The sequence below is a fragment of the Schistocerca cancellata genome, chromosome 1, assembly GCF_023864275.1.
Source record: "Schistocerca cancellata isolate TAMUIC-IGC-003103 chromosome 1, iqSchCanc2.1, whole genome shotgun sequence".
Taxonomy (NCBI): Eukaryota; Metazoa; Arthropoda; class Insecta; order Orthoptera; family Acrididae; genus Schistocerca; species Schistocerca cancellata.
In genome coordinates, this window is record NC_064626.1 from 243370028 (window position 1) to 243394993 (window position 24966).

Genomic DNA, 24966 nt, shown 5'->3' on the forward strand with positions numbered 1-24966 from the left:
GCTCTGTTCAAACAAGCAATGCCAAAAGAGTTAAGATCACAGACTATCTCTTCTTCTGTTTCTGGACTTGGTAATTATTACCAGTGGCCCTATTCTCCTTGAGTTCCATGGCACCACCAAGCCCAATTTCAAAGCATAAGTGGGCCTACACAACAAATACAGACACTGTCACTGCTCCATCTTGCCAATGTTTAGAGCACACTCCTCTTTCCATGTAAAAAATAAAGGGACTACACAGTTAGCTGCCCCCCACTTACTAACTCCTTAAAATACCTTTTAACACTGATGAAGATCCTTTGTCAACCTAAGAGATAATAGTTGAACACATTATTCTGAAGACTCTCACGTTACACTACACTAAAGCAAGTGCTGCAGATTTGTGCTGCAGTGAAATAAAACATAGTTGACTGTAATGCATTGGTTTGATTTGTGTTGGGCTTTAGACTATCGTGGCTGTAATGACGTACTGGGTTGTTGTAATTAAAGTATAGCTGCTCACAGTGGTCCATTGTGAGCTCTAATTATCGTGGAGCAGCGAAAATTCTTAGGTATGCTAATTCATTAATGCGGAACTGATTTAAGCTGGAAAAAAATTTGTTCCAGCTTTGGCCAGTAGGTGCAAATCTGGCTCTGTACAGCATATTGGCATCATAGCGGTTCTTATATTGAACAAATTGTGCAAGTGGCACTTAGCAATAAAATCACCTTATACCTTTCTGATTTGTTTGACCTTCTCTGCTGATGTCCAGTTCCTAATGCATTACATATGGTAAACTTTTTATATGTATTTTGCGTATTCACAGTGCCATATTTGCACCTGGTGACCAAAATTGGAACTAATTTTTTTCCAGCGTAAATTGGTTCCACATTAACGCATTAAAATGTTACCAAATTTTGCAGCCGTATAATAATTACAGCCCGTGAGTAGCAGCACTTTAATTATAACCACCCAGTACTTCAGTTCATGATTTCTGAAGAACACCAGTTGGCTTCTATAAATGAGACCTGCTTGCTGATTACTGCAGTTCTGAGCTCTCCCATATTGTGCCTTATTATTGCGTTGTTAATAGACTGCACATTTTAAGGGAAGTTTTATGTGAATGCACCCACAGGTGCACACGCGCACACACAATGTGCCAACAACCGTTATTCCATTCTGCTGAAGGCAAAATACAAGCCTCTTTTTATGAATAAAACCAGAAAAATGGAAAGAGCCACAAAACCTGACTGTCACATGCTAAATTATACATTTTGCATCTTAACAAGAAGATTCCCTTTGATTATGCGCATTTTGGGACTGACTGGTAAAATGTGGATTTCTGGAGGCCTGATGTTCAACTAACAGTTTGAGCACCCAGATTTACATTTTTCGTGATTTCCCTATATTGAAAGAACCACTGAGCAAAGCTATGCAGTTCCTTTAAAAGTAAACTGCTTATTCCCTTCCATATCCTGCAATGTGAGCTTGTAGTACTACTTTAACAATATCATCATCAATGAGAGATTAGGCTCCAATCTTTCTCCCATGTTCCTTTTGGACAGAAACGATAAGCCAAGGATTTAAATGTTTCTATACATTTTCATGAGACTTAACATTTGTGTGTTAAAAATACCATTTACTATTATGTTTTTCACTAGTTTTCAGTAAAATTGATGTAATTGTATTAGTGTAAAATGTCTGCTACTTAAAAGTTAGAAGCTGACAAACTACCATCAGTGTTTCACCTAACTAAACTTGACTATTTTGTTTCTCCTTAGGTAAAAGCTTGTTTGTCTCGGAAAAGTCATAAACGAAGGAGAGATAAAAATTCATACATACACAAGTGCAATATTTGTAGCAAGTCATTTCAGAAACCATCTCAGCTGGTGCGACATTTGCGGATCCACACTGGCGAGAAACCATTTAAGGTAATATGTTTACTTGGTTTTGGAAAAGAATATTCATTGAGATCATTCATACAGTAAATACCTGACCATTCAAAAACATTTCAAAATAAGTGTGTAAGTGTCCTTTGTTACACTGGTTTATGTTGTCCAATTACGTAAGTTGAGTGCCAGTTTAATGTGTTGACTAGTGATGTTTATACAGCTGTTTACAGTGGCTACATTATGTAGGTTTCATTTCAGTAAATTGACGTACTGTGTTATCTTAAAAATATCGGTTTTGGAGAGTTTGTTACTCATAGAAAGTATCAAAGATGGTTATGAAGGCTTGAAAGGAGTTCTGTCCTTCATTTTCAACTGTTAATAAATGGGTAGCTGCAAGTGCAAGTGCTACTCTGAAATAATTAAATACATTAGCTCAGGCGAGCAACTCATGGTAGCCCACGCCAAATCAGTTAGAAGACTGAAGACTATAAAAGGAAGGGAGGGGGAATAAAAAAACTGAGTTTAGAAATGACCATACTTAATGTTCTTGATGATTTATGTAAGGACATTCCTCACATGTAACCACAGATAAAAACATGGAGAAAGCACACACACTACACCATACTATTGGACTATCATCTATTGCTGGAGTATTATGGCTGAATAGGCATATTAGACAGAAGGGTAAAATATACATCACATGATATGTGCTATTTGTTGAATGCTGACCGCCGGCCGGAGTGGCCGTGCGGTTCTAGGCGCTACAGTCTGGAGCCGAGCGACCTCTACGATCGCAGGTTCGAATCCTGCCTCGGGCATGGATCTGTGTGATGTCCTTAGGTTAGTTAGGTTTAATTAGTTCTACGTTCAAGGCAACTGATGACCTCAGAAGTTAAGTTGCATAGTGCTCAGAGCCATTTGAACCATTTGAATGCTGACCAAAAGCAAACATGAAAACAGAATTCTCACCAGTATTTGGTCAATTTTAAGAAGTAACTTGCTACTGTAGATGAGGCTTTCTTCAGCATCTTCATACCAGGAACCAAAAGTCACATAGTGGGCAAAAGTAAATGGCCCAGGACAAAAATAGGCAAGTCATTTTGCATTTGAAAAAGGAATTCATCTTTTTTTCCTAAGATGTAAAAGAGTCTTTTCTTATTGCTTACTAATATGGAAGTCTTCTGGGCCAATACAAACTGTGTGAGAAGAGACCAGCATCACAAAGAAAAACTTAATTATCATTCATCAGAACAAAGCAACTGCCCATAAATGTGATTTTGACAGTGAAAGTCTGAAGTGTGTGATGTCCAAATATCCACCCTATTCACCAGATTTGGCACTCTGACTTCCACATGTTCTCACATCTAAAGAAATTTGTGCCTGGAAACCATTATCCTTCAGTGATAAGTTTGCGACATGTGGAAGTTTATATTTTGCAGCCCTGCCGGAGGGGGGGGGAGGGGTGTATTTGGTAGAAACCTATTCACTTGAAAAAAGTTTAATAAAGTGCATCAGTCTGAGAGGGGACAACATCAAAAACTAATTGTGCTGTTATTTACCTAGGGAGGTCATGGCTGTGTTGAACTTATCTCCTTGTCCAAGTGTTGTACCCTACGTTCAGCGTTTCCACACTCAACATACTTTTAATCTCTTAATTTTGTTATTATATTAAAATGGCAAAGGCATTTGCATGTTTTTTGTATGTATAGTATTCTGTGTTCACTCTGTTTCCTTCCCAGAAAGTTCTCTTGTGTAATTTAATAGAAGCAGCAGTTACTTTATGGAAATGTCATAGTACACCATGAGCTGTCAGATGATCTGCAGAGGTCATACCTGAGGGTTAATTGTCAGGAAGTTTTATTACTGTGTACACTCTGCTGCAGGATGGACTATTAGTTATAAATACTGTTGTATTTCTGTTCTTTCACAAATCAAGAAATCACTAAAATACACCTGAGTATCACTTACAATACTAAAAATTACGAATTTCTGATACTGTTAACATGTTACTAATTAAGTGTAAATTTACAGTTTTGTGGTTTATATATGCTTTTCAAATGTCACATTATTTTTTGCAGTGTGAAATTTGTCAGAGAGCATTCAGTCAGAAGTGGTCTGTTCAGATACATATGGCAAAGCACAATGGCTTAAAACCTTTCAGATGTGACTTCTGTAAAGCCAGTTTTAGCCAAAAAGGTGAGTTAATACTGGAACAAACTTAATGAATTGATGCTAGTATTTAGTGAGAGAGAGAGAGAGAGAGAGAGAGAGAGAGAGAGAGAGAGAAATATTTTACATGATCTGACCTTTTATGCAATTCTAGAAAAGAAATAGAATTATAACCACAACCCCACTCCTTCAATTAAACTAGGTTTTGCTGTAATTCACTTGCCCTTCAGTTACAGCAGAAATAAGGCACTGTTTCTTATTTTGGTAAGTTACGTACTTTGTGCATATGAAAGATATGTGGCGAGGTTTCAAATGGACCTCTTCTTTATTTTGTTTGATAGTGGCCATTAACAACCATATTAAGTATTAGCTGGTGAAGCAAACTGATGACATGACCAGGCTGCCACTACTGTCATGTTAAGGTCACAGAAATAGGGAGGGGAGGTTGGTAATAGAACACATTCCAGTACTCTTGTAAGTGGAGTACTGCCACAAACTACATGTCCATATGCCAACACCCTTCTTAGCATAGTAATTAAACAACGATGAGCACCTCCAGCACCTCTGTTTAACAATACTCTTTGCATACTGTGACAACGCTTATTTACAGCATTATGTGTATGAATCCATGTTTCATCTGAATCAACCAATGACTGATTTAATTCAGATACTGCTTGTTTATGTAAATATTTATTGTAGAATTCGTCTTTGAATCTGTCATTTTGTTCCCGCATATTACAAGTTGTTTATTCTGATACCTCCTAATACAAAATCCCATGGACAGAATAATTTATGTCAGTGTCTGTGCCATCTTTGAAGTCCAAATTATCTGCAGCAAAACTGTGAACTTTCTACAAAATTGATATTTCTTTGTGGTGTTCATAATTTTACAGATATTTCTCCCTGCCAACACACTTTTCCATATTGTCAACAGTATTTGTATGAAATTTGAATCCCACTCAACTCAACATAATACCATCCCCCAATAATTTGCACACCACTGACTTATTCAACTTTAACATTGTACTTGCACATTCTGTCATCTTTCCATTGCTATGTCATTTCCTTCTCCTTCTTATTGTCAGTAAATTTGATATCATTAACAACGAGCCATTTCAGGTAACTACAAAGCTATGTTCCTGATTAATTCTTTGTTTCCACTCACTGTTGTCTCCAAAACACAGTTGAAAACAACTGGAGACAGCCATCACCCTGTCCAGAGAATTTTGAATCATATTTGAAACTGCAAAACATTTACAGTAGCACATCTGCACTCTTGACAGTAACTTGTTGGTTACAAAATGCAGAATGAAGCAAAAGAAATGTAAGAAATTAAGGTATGGAACTTGAATAAGTTGAAAGATCTGGAGATAGTTGAATGTTCCAAAGGGTGCATTAGGCAACAAATTACGTAAATAAGCAAGAAGACAAGACCCAGTAGAAATGCTTGGATTACAGGATAGACATTGAAATTAATCAGTGAAAGAAGAAAATAAAGAAATGCAGCAAATGAAATAGCCAATAAGTATTATGGAAATCTGAAAAAATTAAGTTAACATAAAATCCAAAATGGCAAAGTAGGAATGGCTGAAGGATGAATGCAGATCTGTAGGAGCATGCATAACTATGGGAAAGATAGATGCTACACATACGAAAATAAAAAAACCTTTGGTGAAAATAGAAGCCACTGAATGAACATACCGTATTTACTCGAATCTAAGCCGCACTTTTTTTCCGGTTTTTGTAATCCAAAAAACCGCCTGCGGCTTAGAATCGAGTGCAAAGCAAGCGGAAGTTCTGAAAAATGTTGGTAGGTGCCGCCACAACTAACTTCTGCCGTCGAATATATGTAGCGCTACAAGGGGATGCTTTGTAGGCACAGAGATAAATACTGGCGCCAAAATCTCTGCGTCAGTAAATAAATTAAAAAAAAAAGGTGGAAGACGAGCTTTTTTCTCCGCCCCGAGTTTCGACCACTGCATTTTCGTACATTATCCAACGAAGTAAATACAAATTCTGTATTGTTCATCTTCGAATGTAGCAGAATTTCAATGTACTACGAAAATCCGACTGGCCAGACTGTTTGGGATGTTTGTCAATATGGCCAACTCTACGTGTTGAATTTTTTACTACCTGTGAGAAGAGGTGGTTGCTAATAGGAACCTGACGAAATGTGAATCACATGCAGTATTCTCTTCACCATAAGAATAATACGAATATAAACATTTTGCCATTTATTCTTTCGTGTTTGCTGCTATCTCATTTAAATCCTGTCCGCCTAATAAACTACGAAACTAGAGTGAGACAACAGCAAACGCGGAAGAATATACGTATCGTGTCATGTTTACATTCGTATTTTTCTTATGCCTAATAGTGATACAGTCAGAAATTAAGCACGGCAACTGATTAGATTTTTAAATCTAAGATGACTAATTCCTGTGCAGAATTTGACGTACTAGAGAAGCGGCCGCAAAGATTTTCAAACGGAGAAAAATTTTCGCCTAACTCTCGTTCAGAACATATTCTATCATATGCAGTCTATTATTTGGTTCTTGTTGATCATTATCAAAGAAAGCAGTGTAAGTAACAACAAATAGCAGTCTCTTGCCATTGTTTCGCTAGTGAGACGATTCCTCTCTTTTCTTTTTTTTAATTGTAAGCGGCGGTAGCGCGCACAAAAGCAAGCCATGCCACGCGCAGCGACAGGCCGTATAAACACGCACTATCAGAATGAGACAAACAATGCATTACACAGTACAGTAATGCATTTTCAGCTCAGAGTGACGTTAACACCTATAACAACGAAAACGGCACTTATCAGATCAAAGCAAAATAAGCAATCGATTCAAACCAGACGAAGCACGTGAAAAGGAAGGGTACCCGTATAAATACGGACGGAGCGCCTGACGTATAGCAATGGCTACCTGGTAAAACTTAACTGTTAAGCTTACGACTGGAACCAAACTCCTGTAGCTGTATCGTCATTCATTCGACCTAAATTGTGTCTCGTATTACAATGGACCAACTTTGTTTTGATTTGGAGGTGCGGCCTAAAACTTTTCTCTCCCCTTGAATTTCGAGTCTCAAATTTCAGGTGCGGCTTAGATTCGGGAAAATTTTTTTCCTCGATTTCGAGTCTCATTTTTCGGGTGCGGCTTAGATTCGAGTGCGTCTTAGATTCGAGTAAATACAGTAAATATTTCAGGTAGCAAACCAGCACTAAGCCAAGAAAGGATGAAATATCTATAAGGGCTATATAAAGGAAAGAAGCTTGACGACAGAGCTGTGGAAAGTGAAGTGGACGAAAATGAGTTAATGTAAGCTGTTAATGTGGTCTGGCCTCAGCAGCCTGAGACTGTGATCATGGTTGTGTGTGAGTTGCATTTGTGTGTGTGTGTGTGTGTGTGTGTGTGTGTGTGTGTGTTGCCTATTTCCAACAAAGGCCTTGTTGACCGAAAGCTGACTTTCTGACAGTCGTTTTGTTGTGCTTGTCTATGACTCACCATCTCCGCTATTTGGTGAGTAGCAACTATCCTTTTCATTATATTGTTAATATGAGCAGATTTTGACAGAATGCTAAAAGTCCTAAACCAGATCACCGCACCTTCATCCTTGCTTTGCTGTTGCTATAATTTTTTTGTTGTTCTATCTTTTGTGCAGGATAGTTTAGCAATGTATTCTACAACATGTGTTCTTTGCAACTGAGCATGTAAGAAAGACATTCTAATGCAGTATGAGAGTGCCCAGTCTGCTCACTTCCAACACTAACAGAGTAAGACAAGATACAGTTGCCTCTTCCTATACTCATTTATTTGTAACAGATGAAAATTAGCTTGCAACAGAGTTGAAAGTTGTTTGAGTGAGTGCCAAATCATTGATCAAGAAAATTTTACATGTAAAAAAAATAAAGACGAAAATTATATCCTACCACCCCAAAGCTAAACAGAAAGAGTTAAGATGCAACCAGAGGAGGCATGATATAATGCATGCTGCAGCATAGTTGAATCTGTTACAGATTTAATTACTGCCATACTTCACCTCTGCTCGGCTCCCCTCATCAGGATGATGTACATTTTTATGATTTAGCTATGATTTTTAGCTTTTAAAATGTAAGAAAAACTGAACACATTGTATGAACCTTTACAATATTGAAGTGAATTAATCAAAAATTTAAGACAATTCTCTTTCCCTAAAACACTGAATACAATAGCAATCCCTTTGTCTGAGAGGGGGGGGGGGGGGGGGAAACACATTCACATATTGCAAATATCGATACATTTTGACGAAGAGATTGCTTTACGTATTCTCTCTGTGGAAGATAATTTGTATATTCATGGTGAGTTTTTATGAGAGATCTGCATCTTCTTCATTCCAGCATTCACCTCTGTTAGTTCCAGAGGAAAGATTACCAGGAAAATAAAGAACAGATTATCATCATCATCATCTTCTTCTTCTTCTTCTTCTTCGTTTTTGTCATCATTGTGCAAAATATTTTGTACAAATTAGATTTTCAATGTTGGACATTTATGGTCCCGCCATGAGAGCATTCACACTCACCAAATTTCACAAACAAAGTGCTTTATATTATGTCAGATAGTCGGTTGGAACACACTTCCGAAAGTCCACGCCATCTGTTGTGAAATGCACAAATTGTTTTGCATTGGCTGCCTGATAAAGCACGTGTTCCTACAATCACTTATTCTTTGATGTAAGCCATTCATGAGGTCCATAGATCACAATATTTTTAACTTCCACAGCACCCATGTAGAATGTGCTCTAGACAGGTTGCATTGCTACCCATGCTTAACAGTTGGTTTGAAACACTTCTGGTCGGCTCATAACTGTCACCTGCAGTGTACAGTTTGCTGTAGCATCATTCTGTGTGTGGTATTACCATTTCTTACTTGTGAATGCCTCACTAATCATAGGAATGTCAACAATGTAGGAAAAGACAGATTGCTACTTACTGTAAAGAAGACACGTCAAGTTGCAGACAGGCATAATTAAGAGACATACATAAAGCTTTTGGTCACAGCCTTTATCAGTAAAAGAGACTCTCACACCATCCTTACACACTAGCAAGCACACCTCGGCACACAGGATCACCAACTCCAGCATCTTGGTCCAGAAGCAACTATCATGTGGGATGGAATTAGCAATCTGGAGGGAGAGAGGAAGGGGAAGGGGTAGTAGTTATATGGATGGGGAGAGGGTCGAACACTGTCTGGTGAAGTGTGCAGGGACTAGATTGCCAACAGGCACAGCATCAGGAGGTTGTGGGACAGGGAGGTGGGGAAAAAGGGGCAAAAAAAAAAAAAAAAACACACAGGAGGGGAGTGGGGAAAGATCTGTGGATGCATTGGCAGAGAGCTGCAAATAAACAGGGTGGGATATGAGACTGGGGAGGAGATGATAGGACAGAGGGGGTTGGAAACTGTTGGTTGGAGGGTGTGGGAACAGCATGTCACTGTAGGTTGAGGCTGTGATAATTATGGTAGCAGAGAATGTGTTGTAAGGATAACTCCCGTCCGTGCAGTTCAGAGAAGCTGATGGTGGAGGCAAAGATCCAGATGGCTCAGATAGTGACTCAGCCATTGAATCAAGTGTGTTACGTTCAGCTGCATGTTGTGCCACATGGTGGTGTACTTGCTCTTGACCGAAGTTTGGCAGTTGCCGTTCATCCTGGTGGACAGCTGGTTGGTAGTCATACCAATAAAAAGAGCTGTACAGTGATTGCAGCAGAGCTGGTAAATGACACAGCTGCTTTCACAGGTGGCCTGGCCCCTGACAGGATAGGATAAAACTGTGACAGGACTGGAATAGGAAGTGCTGGGTGGTTGGATTGGGCAGGTTTTGTGCTTGGGTCTTCCACAGGTGTATGATTCTTGAGGCAAAGGGTTGGGATTGGCACAGGGATGGACTAGGATGTTGTGGAGGTTAGGTGGGTAACAGAACACCATTTTTGGAGGGGTGGGAAGTATCTTGGGTAGGATGACCCTAATTTCAGGGCATGATGATAGGTAATCAAAGCCCTGGCGAAGGATGTAGTTCAGTTGTTCCAGTCTGGGGTGGTACTAAGTTATGAACGAGACACTCCTTTATGAGTGGTTCTTGAGAGTGGTGGGAGGATTGTGGGTTTGAGGGGGAAATGGCATGAGATATAATAGGATTATGCTTCAGAAGGGGACCATTCTTCCTGTCTTCTGCCGTTGCTGGTTGTTTAAAGGAAATTATTACCACTGTTTATTTTCCTACTCTTTTAAACTCACATTAGGTCAGTCTTTTTGTAGTGCTCAATAGTTCAAGTACTGGATTTTACAACACACTAACACACACGTGTCGTGTCCTTTTTAGTGCCACAAAACCGAAATACACTATCGTCACTACTATTGTCTCCTAAATGATATTGAAAGTTTACATTAGAAACTGTTGTCCTTGAATTTAACATGCTCATATGCAAACCACTGGCTTGAGTCATTAATTCTTTTCACACTACTAATAGCCTTACATATTCCTCTTAAGTAGTAGTCACAGATTCAGGTTGATTTTATCATTTATATTTAACACATACTTCAAACAGATCAAAATGTCTTTTCTATGCCCATTAATATTTATTGTGAATAAATACGACAACTTCAGCTAACTGAATCACAGTACTCCATAAAACGTATGAACATGACATTTACACTCATGTCTACTACAAATACAAAAAGTGACTTAAATAAAATCCACATATGTGTATATCAAATCATTTCTTCTGTTTGCTGGTTCATTCTCTCTCTTGGTCTAGGTATAAAAGTAATTTAATGTTGACAAGCAAATAATCCTTACATGTGTCCTGAATTTGGGTAACAAAGCAAATATGCTCCAGCATGAGACATGTGAATAATTCTACATGACCCAGTATGTAACATTACATTCCTCATTTTCTTAATGTGTTTAGTTATTAGTGGTGACGTAGGATGATTTTGTACAAGCGCTAAATCTTTCACCCTAAAATAGTCTAACTTGCAAGCTATCTTTCTGCTAAAATACTTCCTCCATTCCTTTATTCAATTTGACAATGTAATAATTGTTTGTCACACTTTGTCTTCATGTGTAAAGTCACCGTATTCATGTTGAGGTATATTTTGTGAACCCCAAACATTAGTTCATCCAACATAAAATTCATAGATGAGTGTGATGAAGTGTTCATGTTCTCCTCAAGCCAATACAAATAAACAAACCATTTTCCTTGCCTCTTTGAACAATAAAACCTTATAAATTGGTTCACTTCACAGAAAGCTCTGTGACTTCATAGTTCATACTTCTTTCAGTGAGGAGCATATATTTTTAACTGATACAAACTGACTCCAGTTGATTAGATATGACTTAATTACAGCTAAAGATGGGTTGTGTATGCCATGATATGCCAGTTTTGCAAGTTGTCCATACTTTGGGGGCTGACAACATACCAGTGGAAGGCCTGACTCTTTCGTGGCTCAGCACCACGAATATCCCAAGCACAAGTGCAATTTTACTTAACTTTGTCTTTCAGATTGCTCACTGAGGTTAGAAAGTAATCATTTACTACTTGTTGGTCCAGCACTGCACCTTGCATGTGAATTTGGGACATTTCGTGATTTATGACTTCTCATGCTGTTTGGCATTTGTTGGTAGCATCTTTCAAGTAATGTTCACATGCAGGTTTTGTGGCCAGGGTCAATTTGTCTTTGTAGTTCTTTTTACATTGTAAATAAGCTCTATAAGAAGTGCCATCCAGCTCAGGCCCTTGTTTACATCAATGGTTATATATTGAGTACAGTCTGAGTATCTCTTCCCTAATAAGAGCCAACTCATCTGTATAACATTTTAGCCGTATCTTTTTCTGATTACACTTAGGGCTAGCTTTGACTAATGGCAAACAGGAGTATCGTAATTCAGTGGGTATTTTTAGAAAATTATCAAACACTGCTTCCCCAGTAACCTTCACAGGTTCTGAGTTGGGTACAAAGTCACAACTAACATCAGCTAATTTGTCAGTACATTAATACAATAGGCCCTCATTATTTTGAGATTGGGTAAACCAAGAACTCGGTTAACCCGTACTAGCGGTATGGTCCCTGCCCAATTATGTCAAAAAATCTACCGCCTAAACTGCATTTTGGATAGTTCATACCGTGAACTAATATTTGGTCACCTCATTTCATGTTCCACATCTTATTTATCTTATTCTTTGTCTAAACTGAATAAGTATGTACATACGTAATGCTGTGAACCACGGTAGTTTCCACTATTGATTTCACATAGAAGATAGGTTGAAGAACGGCAATTCTACCATTATAGCTCTTGGAAATTTAGAAAAAGATTTGACATTTTTGACTGCAGTGCTCTTTTTCCAGTTCCGAAGTTACTAGGGATAAAATACTGATGGCGAAAGATTATTTTCAAGTAGTACAAAAAAGAGACTGCAGATATAAGGGGGGAGGGGGGTGAAGGACGTCAAAGAGAAGGAGTAGTTGAAAAGGAAGTGAGATAGGGTTTTAGCCTATCCCCAGTGTTAGTCTGTACATTGAACAAACTGTGAAGAAAACCAAGGAGATATTTGGAAAGGGAATTGAACTTCAAGGAGAAGAAATAGAAACTTTGTGGTTTGTAGATGAGATTGTAATTCTAACAGAGCCGGCGAAGACTTGGAAGAACAGTTGAATGGAATGAATAGTGCCTTAAAAAGAACTTACAAGATGAACATAAACATACCTAAAGCAAGAGTAATGGACTGTATTCGAATTGAATCCAGCAACATTAAGGGAATTAGATTGAACAAATGATATTCTGAAAGTAACGAGTTTTGTTATAGATAGATATCCAGCAATCACAGGCCCTGCAGACCACATTCTGCTTCCACAAACTTCCTCCATTCCTTCCTGTTTTGTGCCCTGTTCCTCCAGGTGTCTTCAATCCCCAGGGCTGCTAGGTCCTTCGTCAGGTCATCCATCCAGCACTGCCTTGGTCATCCAGTGGGGCATTTGGTGTTTGGTTTCCCCTCTAGTGCCATCTTTGCCTGTCTTCCATCTGATATACGAGCTACATGGCCCACCCATTTTATTCTTTTGCTCTTTATCTTCTGTAGGATAGTTCATTGTCGCATCAGAAGGTAGATTGCATCGTTTTTCCTCCTCCTCCTCCTCCTCCTCCTTGTCCTCCTCCATTCTCCATTATCTAAAACTGGTCACCATATCTTCCTCATTACTCTTCTTTCAAATATTAATACTTTTTCCTTTTCTCACTTAGTCATGTTCCATGTCTTTGAACAGTACGTTACTGCCGGGCATATCACTGTGTTGTAAATTTTCATCTTAGTGATCACCGAGATCGATTTAGAGCCAAGTGTCTCTCTGAAGAAATGCATGCATTTCATTCCCACTGCTGTTCTTTCCTTGATGTCCATTTTTATGTTGTTGTCCATGGTAAACCAAGATCCCAAGTATTTGAACTGGTGTACTCTCTGAACCTCTTGCCATCTATCTCAAGAAATTCTTCCTGCTCTTGTCTTCTTCCTAATTACATGAACTCTGTTTTGTTGTGATTCACTTTGAACCCTACCTCCCGTGCATAATTGTCCATTTTCTGGTACATTACCGTATTTACTCGAATCTAAGCAGCACTTGAATCTAAGCCGCACCTGAAAAATGAGACTAGAAATAAAGGAAAAAAAAAATTCCCGAATCTAAGCCGCACCTGAAATTTGAGACTCGAAATTCAAGGGGGAGAGAAAAGTTTTAGGCTGCACCTCCAAATCGAAACAAAGTTGGTCCATTGTAATATGAGACACAAATTAGGTCGAATGAATGACGATATAGCTACAGTAGTTTGGTTTGAGTCGTAAGCTTAGCAGTTAAGCTTTACCAGATAGCCATTGCTATGCGTCAGGCGCTCCGTCCGTATTTATACGGGTACCCTTCCTTTTTTACGTGCTTCGTCTGGTTTGAATCGTTTGCTTATTTTGCTTTGATCTGATAAGTGCTGTTTTCTTTGTTATAGGTGTTTACGTCACTCTAAGCTGAAAATGCATTACTGTACAGTGTCATGCATTGTTTGTCGCATTGTGACAGTGCGTGTTTACGGCCTGTCGCCGCTCGTGGCATGACTTGCTTTTGTGCGCGCTACCGCGGCTTACAATTAAAAAAAAAGAGAGGAATTGTCTCATTAGCGAAACAATGGCAAGAGACTGCTATTTGTTGTTACTTACACTGCTGCTTTCTTTGATAATGATCAACAAGAACCAAATAATAGACTGCGTATGATAGAACATGTTCTGAACGAGAGTTAGGCGAAAATTTTTCTCAGTTTGAAAATCTTTGCGCCCGCTTCTTTAGTACATCAAATTCTGCACAGAAATTAAGAGTCATCTTAGATTTAAAAATCTAGTCAGTTGCCGTGCTTCATTTCTGACTGTATCACTATTAGGCATAAGAATAATACGAATATAAACATGACACGATACGTATATTCTTCCGCGTTTGCTATTGTCTCACTCTAGTTTCGTAGTTTATTAGGCGGACAGGATTTAAATGAGATAGCAGCAAACACGAAAGAATAAATGGCAAAATGTTTATATTCGTATTATTCTTATGGTGAAGAGAATACTATATGTGATTCACATTTCATCGGGTTCCTATTAGCAACCATCTCTTCTCACAGGTAGGAAAAAATTCAGAACGTAGAGTTGGCCATATTGACAAACATCCCAAACAGTCTTGCCAGTCGGATTTTCATAGTACATTGAAATTCTGCTACATTCGAAGATGAACAATATGGAATTTGTATTTACTTTGTTGGATAATGTATGAAAATGCAGTGGTCGAAACTCGGGTCGGAGAAAAAAAAACTCGTCTTCCACCTTCCACCTTCTTCTTCTTCTTCTTCTTCTTCTTCTTTTTCTTCTTTTTTTACTGACGCAGAGGTTTTGGTGCCTGTGTAGCGCTACATATATTTGACGGCAGAAGTTAGTTGTGGTGGCACCTACCAACATTTTTCAGAACTTCAACTTGCTTTGCACTCGATTCTAAGCCGCAGGCGGTTTTTTGGATTACAAAAACCGGAAAAAAAGTGCGGCTTAGATTCGAGTAAATACGGTACTTTCAACCCGTGCTTTGAAGTCACGCATTGCATTTTATAGGCTATTCCTGTGGATGCTGACATATGCATATTGAAAATCAATGAACAGGCTGTTAATATCTTTATCATATTCCCAGTGTTTTTCAAACACTTGTCTAAGTGTGAAAATGTGATCTATTGTCGATCGGTTTGGTCGAAAGCCAGCTTGGTACTCCTGTATGTTGTTCTCTATGAATGGTTGCAATTTTTTGAGGATAATGATGGACAGTACCTTATACATTCCATTCAAAAACCTGATTCCTCTGTAGTTACCACATTCCATTTTGCTTCCCTTCTTGTATACCAGGCATGTTATAGACACCTTCCATTCTTCTGGCAGTGTCTCCTCCTCATGTATCAACTGGATCAGTTTGTAAATCTCTAAGTGTAAGCTCTCACCTCCCTCCTTGATTAATTCCTATGTTTTTCTGTCCTCCCCTGGGGCTTTGTTGTTTCTGAGTCCTTTGATTGTGGTCTTCACATCATCTTCATAAACTTCCCATTCTTCTTCATCTTTCCTTTCCTCCGTATTGTCTGCAGCTAACATCTCATCTGGGTCCGGGTGATTCAACAGTTCTGACAAGTATTCTTTCCATCTTTCTACAATTCTTTCCTTGTCATTTATCAAGTTGCCGTTCCTATCTCTAATGAAAAAAGTCGGGCTCTGAAATTCACGTTTTTGATTTTTTATGTATTGGAAGAATTGTCTTGAATTTTTGTTTTGGCACTCTGCCTCAACTTGTTATAGCAAACTGGTTAGATATATTCTCTTATCTGCTTTTAGGATTCGCTTTGTCTCCCTTCTGATGTTGATAAAATGTTCCCTTTTCTTCTCATTCTCCCTGTCAGGTAGCCACTTTTCCCTCGTCTTCCTTCTCTTTTCTATAGCCTTCTGGCATGTCTCATTGAACCATTTTGTCTTCCTCATTTTCTTCTTTCTTCCCAATATATCCTCCGCTACACATAGTACTGTAGACTTTATTTCTTTCCACTTTTCCTCCCCATTCTCTCTAGCTTCCAGGGTCTCCAGGACCTCAAAACTGTTTTTGATTTCTATAGCATATTTTTCTTTAGTGGCATTTCTCCTAGGTTTTGAACATTCAAAGCAGGTTCTAGTGTCCCCTTCTTCTTATGTATGTAGGTGAACACGACTTTAAGCCTGCACACACTGAGGAATTTGTTATATGGGAAACAAAATAATTGACAGTGCCAGAAGTAAAAAGCATATGTAAAATTCTGATTAGTAATAGCAAGACAAGCATTCCTGAAAAAGAGAAATTTTTGACACTGACAGAGACTAGAAACATTTGAAGTGTGGTGCCACTGAATAATGCTGAAGGGTTAGTAGGTTGCTCAAGTACCTGGTGAAGAGGTGCCGAGTCAAATTAAGGAGAGGAAAAGAAAAAGCTTTGTGGCGTAACTTGATTAGAAGGAACGAAGTTCATATAACTTATTCTGAGACGACAAAGAATGGTTAATTTTGCGATGGAGGGAAAAGTAGGCCAGCAGAAAATGTAGACAGGTTCCGCAGGTTGTCAGTTCAACTATATACATAGAGATTACAATTATGAACAACTTGAATTAAAACCATCACATAGAAAATGTTCTGGCTAAGGCAAATCAGATGCTGTTTTATTGGCGGAAGACTTATAACATGCAGTAAATGTAGTAAAAAGTCTGCCTACACTTCTCTTGTCCATCCACTCCTGGAATATTGCTGCACAGTGGGGGATCCTTATCAGATAGGATTGATACAGGCCATCAAAGAAGATCAACTCATTTTTGTATTATTGCAAAAGATTGAGGAGAGTGTGACATGTGATACACAATTTGGGATAGCAGTCATTAAAACAAAGATGTTTTTCATTGTGGCAAGGTCTTTCCACAAACTTACAATCACCAACTTTCTCCTCCAAATGCAGAAATATTTTGTTGACGCACACTGACATAGAGAAAAGCAACCATTGTAATGAATTTATGAAAAAAAAAACATGGTCCATTGTAGGCTGCTATGTAAACATTCTTTACTTAAATCATGTGATTAGCTAATTCTGACCATAAGTAATTTCCAGGCACAAGTATGTTAAAAATATTGTAACTATTGTATTCTTTTAATTTATGCATACAAAACCAGGTGTCATATTCTATAATTACATCATTAATGAATACACATAAAAAACATTACAACTTCATGTCACACATTTGTAACTGTACTCTGTTCTACAGCTTAACAACAAACAACATGTAACAAGATTAGACAATGGAAAATCCTGGATGGAATGTAACAATACGTTCTCCGGTATTGTAACAAGATTAGATTAGATTTAGTTTTTGTTCCATAGACCATGAAATGACTCTCAAGGGTGTGGAACATGTCAGAAAGTATAAATAAAATAAAACAAAAAATTAAAGGAAAAGAGAACATTTGAATATAATTCACTTCTGTAATCATTACTCAGGAGATTGTCAAAATATGTGAAAATGTTACAGTAAACTGAAGTTGATAATACAGTATTTACAGAAGTAATACACTTTAGAATGAAACATAGTTATGCACTTTTAATAAATTTACCATACACAAAGTACCTAATCTTGTCTGTTGTGCCCAAGTGCTGTCAAAACTGAAATCTTAACAGACATTTTTACTTCAGCTGGTCTAACAGTCCCTGTAAGGATATTCATCTATAGAGTAGGAGTAGTTGCCTAACAAAAAGTCTTTTGAACACTGTTTAAACTGTGCTTTATCAGAATCCACGTTGTAATGGTTGCTGGCACTTTATTGAAAAGGTGTGTTCCTGAATATTGGACCCCTTTTTGGACCAAGGTAAGCGATGTTAGGTCTTTATGTAGCTTGCTCTTATTCCTAGTATTGATACTCTGTGTTGAGTTATTGATTTAAAATAGACACACATTATTTACAAAAAAGTTCATTAAACGTGCTTTAGTATTCTAAAAACTTCTACTCGGTCTGATGAGTTACCTCAAAATATGGTCCCTTAGGACATAATTGAATGAAAGTTAGAAAAGTATCCAAGTCTTTTTAAATTTATATCTCCTACATCTGACATCATTCGCGTTGCAGATACAGACTCGTTTAGGTGTTTCATCAATTCTGTGATATGCTCTTCCCAACTGTATTTATTATTGAATTGTGATTACAGAAATTTAACACTGTCAACGTCTTCTATCTGCATGTTGTCACAGTTATACACATGCTGGAAGAAAATCTTGTATAGGTTCTGAACTTTACATGGTGGGTCTTTTCAGAGTTTAATGACAGTGAATTAGCTTCAAACTGTTAATTAATGTCAATTAAAATTTGATTAGCAGTCATTTCTAAATCTATACTTGACATGCTATTTATTGGAATGTTTTATCATCTGCAAACAAAACAAACTCAGCATCTGGCAAAGTAATGGGTGAGAGGTCATTAACGTACACAAGAAAAAGCATGGAGACTTGAGGAACACCACATATAATTAATTCCCAATCAGATGAAGACTAATTGCTTACGCCACAGGTATTTTGCCACTACACTCATTGTTTCCTGTTAGGTAATACATGAACTGTTTTGCAGCACTGCCAGTGAAACCATAATAGTCTTATTTATTTAAGAGAATGCTGTGATTCACTCAGTCAAAGGCTTTTGACAGGTCATAGAAAATATCAGTAGCATCTATATGTTATCTAATGAGCTAAGTACATTCTCACTGTACATGTAAAGAGTCTTCTCTGCATGGAAACCCTTAAGGAACCCAATCTATGACTTGGACAATATATTATTTTCAGTCATATGCTTAAAAGATGCTAGAACATGATCTTTTCAAATATTTTTGAAAATGCCAGTAAAAGTGAAATGGTTGATAGTTTGACAGTATCTCTATATCCCCCTTCTTGTAAAGAGGCTTAAAATGAGAGAAATCAGAGCTGGCACATAAGATTTAGTTGTTTGTTTTTCCCATGTGCTGTTCGAAAGTGGAATGGTAGAGAAATAGTCCGAAAGTGCTCTGATGAAGCCTTTGTTAAGCACTTAAGTGTGAACTGCAGAATGGTTATCTAGATGTAGGTGAATCCTGAGCACAGTAAACAGCTTCAAATTGATGTAGAACGCACTAGTTACATTGAGACAAAGAGGCTTACAGAGAAAAGACTAGTGTAGAGGACTGCCCCTAACTATTCTCTGGACTGAAGAGTAAACCACCGCACACATTTTCTAGTAACTATATTCACTGTAACAGTGTCACATCTTTTTCAGATTTTTTTATTGAACTCTTGAAATTACATCTGTTCACACAGTTTTTGTGCTACATTTTGTTATCATAAAATACCCTGTGTTGAAGCTTATTGATTGTTACAGTATTTCATGTTTTCTTTTAGGCAATCTTCATGCTCATGTACTCAGAGTTCATGCAATACCTCAGTCAGGTGAACAAGTATTTAGATGTATGGAATGCCCATGCGTCTTCAAGAAACTGGGAAGTCTGAATGCGCATATGAGCCGTATGCACTGTTCAGACTACAGGGTAAGCTGCATGTATTAATTTGCTGTTATTAGAGATATTGTTGCTGTGAATATATATTGTTAAATGTTAATGTGATAAGAACAATTGATAATCTTGGTAAGTAAACACAAAAACTGTTTTGATGCAGTGTATCTTGTGAACACGCTGTCACTGATTCACTTTTATCATTTACAAGAAGAGGTGTGTGTGAGTGAGTGAGTGAGAGAGAGAGAGAGAATGTGCACATATGATTGGGTGCATGTGCACATCATGTATGCACGAGTACACATGTGTACTTCTATGTATACTTGCAAAATTGCTAGTTATGGTTTTATTAAAGACTGCTGAGGGAGATTGCAGAAAGTGGTATCCCTCAACTATCTTTAATTGAACAGCAGCCATTGGGTTAAAGAACATTACAATATCAATTTTGTATTGGTGATGCTTTCTTTTATGTGGCACGTAATGTAAAATTTAATAATTATGGTTTTATTGTTGATATAACAAAATATGAAGCAAACCATTTATGTAACAAATGTTCAATTCCATTTAGGAATTTTCCATTTGTTGTTGATGATGGTGTTCAAGATCTGATGTTCCCTAGTCTAATTTATTTCTTTCTACATGTCCATGAAACCATGCAATAGTAAGTTGTTTTAAATTAGTTGCATTCCACATAATTTCATTCAAAATGAGTGCCATTGGAAGTCTATTTTCAAATAGCCACACCAGTTAAATAGTTCGGAATCTGTTGTGCAGCAATAGTATTTATTTTGTGTGAGAGTATATTGTGTTCCTTTGTTGCAGTATCAGAGGAGCACATGAAAACTGAGTGAAGTGAAACTTCTGTATCTTTATAATCAGAAATTTTTGATTTTAATGCATTCTGTCCATTGCAGTGAATTCCGTGTTGAAAAGATTTAAGTGGCTGGAGGACGACATGCTTTGGAAAACTTACTTTGTATTTAAAGAGAGAAAAAATGATATATTTTATGCTGCTTTTTTCTTCTTTTACCCCACACTATCTTGGAACAAGTTTGTAATAACTGCCTGTTACAACCTTGTATTTGCCCATCTTCAGAATCCAGATGTTGTAGGCAATGTGACAAAAAAGTATTCACAAGATGCATTATGATATTGATTATTAGTGTCATATCACACACACATCACCCAGTCCTGAGCAGAGAAAATCTGATCCACCTGGGAATTGAACCCAAGACCCAGTGATAGATAGTTGGTGAGTGTAACGATCCCTATACCAAATTTACGACTGGTGTTTTGTCTCAGTGAATGTGCGCAAGTTCAGTTGTAAAATGGCGTTCCAGTTGATCATGGTAGGGCTTACCCTAGCAATTAAAGCCAGTTTCTTCCTTCTCCATGACCAAATTGCATTTTGATCAGAACAAACGAATCTGTGTGAGGGTATCTGTAACTGATATTTTCTTCAGAGAGGATTTGGTATTAGACTGATGTTGTGCAGCATGACTCTAGTTACAACCTTCTCCAAGTTTACATCCAATCAAGTGCATTTGACATCTGATAGTAGGAATTTTTGATGAACAATTTACCAAACTCTGCTCCAATCTCTTGACAGGTAGTTGCTGTGAAGTCAGTGTACTTGTGTATGCTGAATCACTCATTGGTGTAAAAATACTGTGAAAAGGTGGAAGGTTTTCTCCCCCATTAACTTGCCATAATGAAATACAGTAATGCAGTGGAGGTGCTGTGTCGGGCATGAATAGCAGCAATATCATGTTGACTGGCCCACAAGACCACATGTCTGCCTGTTACCTGCAGCTGCACTAGCACGTCATAATCAAATACAGACTCACTAAAAGCCTCCCTCATTCTATATGTAAATGTACAATATCTCTCTGTTTATTGTACAGCATTTAAATGATGCTGTCATTGTGAGTCTTAGAGTGTATCAGTTCAGCGGCTAAAATGCAATGGGGTTCTGACTGATATTAGTATGGAAGTAAGAGTTTAAAGCTTTTAGGATTGAATAAGCATTGTATTCATAATGTTGAATCATATTGTGTAAAACAACTTTCATAAATGTGACAGCTAAAATGTCACTAGTTTTCTCAAAGAGTAATTGTCTCCATGTTTCACACTATGTGTATATGTAAAACTATATGTAAATATAGTTTTACTAAACAATTTCTAAAATAGTGTATGTTATTCTTCAGCATGCTCGCTATCTCTATAACAAATTAAATCGACATTTTAGCAGTTTAATCGTGAAAGCATAACTGAACTAATTAATCAAACAATAGATAATCCAGGATGGAACAATGACAATATTATGAAAAGGGTAGATTGCTACTCACCATATAGTGGAGATGTAGAGTTGCAGACAGGCGCAACAGAAAGACTGCTAAACAAGTAAGCTTTCAGTCAAAAAGCCTTGTTCTGAATTAGACAACATACATACACACATTCTTGCAAACAACAACTCATACGTACATGACAACTGTCTCTGGCTGCTGAGACCAGTCTGCCAGGTCAGTCTGGCCTCAGCAGCCAGAGACAGCATCACATATGTATGAGTTGTTGTTTACATGCTCACTTGTTTAGCAGTCTTTCTTGTGCCTGTCTATGACTTAATGTCTCCACAGAGCTAGTTATGCATTTGTAATATTAGTATAGATTAAATTCTCAATGACCCCCCCCCCCCCTATTCAATGTTATTTTTGTTTTCTTGACGAGCTTTTGAGTTGATCGTAATTGCCACAAAATACAAGTGGAAGAACTATGACAGGTTGTAATAATGCACTGAACGTTACAGGTTTGTGCTGTGCTTGATCCGGAAGAAGCCATGAAGGTAAATGTTAATGCTGTCATGACACAGCTGCAAGGATTACAAGAAGCGATAGAAGGGCCATCAAAAAAAACCGAAGAAAAGGCTGCAGACCCTAAAGACATTTTGCAGCAAGCTTTAATGAAAAGTGGCCTATCTGATAAAACATCTCCTCCAGGTATAAAAATTCTTTCCTGGAGACACCACCTCACATTAGTGTTGATGTTGCATGTGTTATACTTGAGTATGAGCAGTGTTTTTCCATTTGAAACCTATGTCAGTTAAGAGCCTTTAAACAAATCTTCTAGACAATTTAGGATTCCATACTTGCCAAATACGTGTTTCAGAAGCAGTAAGAGAAGAAACACTTCAGACAGATTGTCCAAGCCAGTCTAGTGAAACATCTAAAAGGCAGAAAAGTTCTCTTATTACCTTGGCAGACAAAGCACTTGATGGAAGTGTGAGGTAAGTAGAAAGAATAAAGTCACTTTTTATATCTTTATGAAAAGAGGTAGAAACATGATGAAACAATATTTTTAAACTCAATAATTTTGTTAAATTTGAATGCCTTAATTTACAGGAGATATATAATTAGACAAAGGCGAGTGGGAAGGATCAGATGGCACCAGTGTTCCTACTGTTCAAAGGAGTTCAAGAAACCTTCAGATCTTGTGAGACATATTCGGATACACACTCGTGAGAAGCCATACAAGGTAAATTTAGCATAAATTATGGTTATTGTTGTGGTCTTCAGTCCAAAAACTGGTTTGATGCAGTTTTTTGTGCTAATCTCTCCTCATCTCCAATTAACTACTGCAACTTACAACCTTCTGAATGTGCTAATTGTATTCATCTCTTGGTCTCCCTCTACAATTTTTACCCTCCACACTTCCCCCCATTACTAAACTGGTGAGCCCTTGATGTCTCAGAATGTGTCATTGTGCCACAATTTTTTTTTTCTCCTCAGTTTTGTTCAGCACCTCCTCATTAATTGCAAGATCTACCCATCTAATCTTCAGCACTCTTCCGCAGCACCACGTTTCAAAAGCTTCTATTATCTTCTGAGCTAAACTGTTTATCGTCCATGTTTCACTTCCATACATGGCTACACTCCTTACAAATACTTTCAGAAAAGACTTCCTAACACTCAAATCCACATTTGATGTAAACAAATTTCTCTTCTTCAGAAACACTTGTTTTACCATTGGCAGCCTACATTTTCATTTTATATTCTCTCTACTGTGACCAGCATCATTTATTTTGCTGCTCAAGTAATAAAATATATCTACTAATTTAAGTGTGTCATTTTCTAATCTCAGTCAGTCAGTATTGCCTTGTACGTTCCTAAATTTCTCCAGAATCCAAATTGATCTCACTCGAGGTCAGCTTCTACCACTTTTTGCATTCTGCTGTTAATATTTTGCAATTATGACTTCTTAAACCGATAGTTCAGTAATTTTCACACCTATCAGCGACTGCTTTCTTTAGGATTGGAATTCTTACAAATTATCGTTATGTTGTAGAACCATAGTATTATACAAGTCAGTTTGTGATTGGATACCATCACAATGCACTTTGTTACAGTAAGTTTTTAAAAATATTGTTGCAAGAAATATTACAGAATTCACACTGTTTATTATGGGACTTCTTGTAATTATCTTTTTACATTAATATAGATTTCATTTTTTTGCGGTACATTAAGTAAGATGCTTTTTTATTCATTATCAGAAATCTTAAATGTATTTGTCTGATGTTAATAAAATTGTAATAGGTTATAGGCACATATATTGGCAAAGGAAATCTCAAGTTAAAGAATTTTTCAATCACCCACAAAAAAAGTTGTTCTGCTTTTTCTGAAGTAACTTTTTCTAAGCCCAGGATAAACAAATAACAAAAAACTTGGTCTCATTTTGAAAATCTCTTTTGTCGTTGTAAGAAGCTACAACTGTAACCATACAATGCGAGGTGATTTTATAAAGAGTAATATTGATTTATGACTGATCCTGTGCATGCTGGACCTCACAATTAACATTGTGCACAGCTTTGAAAATGAATGCATCATTGCCGCGAACCTCCAGGCTGTTGGAAAACAGTTTGCCTGTGATTGGCAACATAGCACCTTATTCCGCCACTGCGCCCACTGGTATTTCCTTGGCTCATCATGCATAGAACTAGTCTTAAATATCATTCTTTATAAAATTTGTATCACAGTGGTTGTAGCATCTAAGAACCACAAAAAAGACATCCAAAACAAACCCACAGTTTCAGTTAATTTTTATCGTGGTCTGAGAAAAGTTGGTTTAGAAAAATCGTAAGAACTTTTTTTGGGCAATTGAGAAAAATCTGTGACTTGAGATTTCCACTAGCAGTATATGTGTCTATAACCTATTAAAACTTCGTCGTCGGCCAAATACATTTTGAGCTATATAGTTTTGAAATGAGCAGCTTGTTGTAAAGATACCGTAAACCTGATAATCATATAAC

At 37.5% G+C, this 24966-nt stretch overlaps 1 protein-coding gene across 2 annotated transcripts in view; it reads left to right on the forward strand.

Moving 5' to 3' along the window:
• The window catches only part of LOC126170109 (zinc finger protein 236-like), a 224136-nt gene that overhangs the window by 66573 nt on the left and 132597 nt on the right, over nt 1-24966 (forward strand). For both annotated transcript variants that reach the window (XM_049920698.1, XM_049920697.1), the window contains exons 8-13: nt 1759-1908; nt 3948-4065; nt 19555-19700; nt 22471-22660; nt 22830-22947; nt 23063-23195. In XM_049920698.1, coding sequence (XP_049776655.1) covers nt 1759-1908; nt 3948-4065; nt 19555-19700; nt 22471-22660; nt 22830-22947; nt 23063-23195 — 855 coding nt within the window. The remainder of the gene's footprint in view (nt 1-1758; nt 1909-3947; nt 4066-19554; nt 19701-22470; nt 22661-22829; nt 22948-23062; nt 23196-24966) is intronic.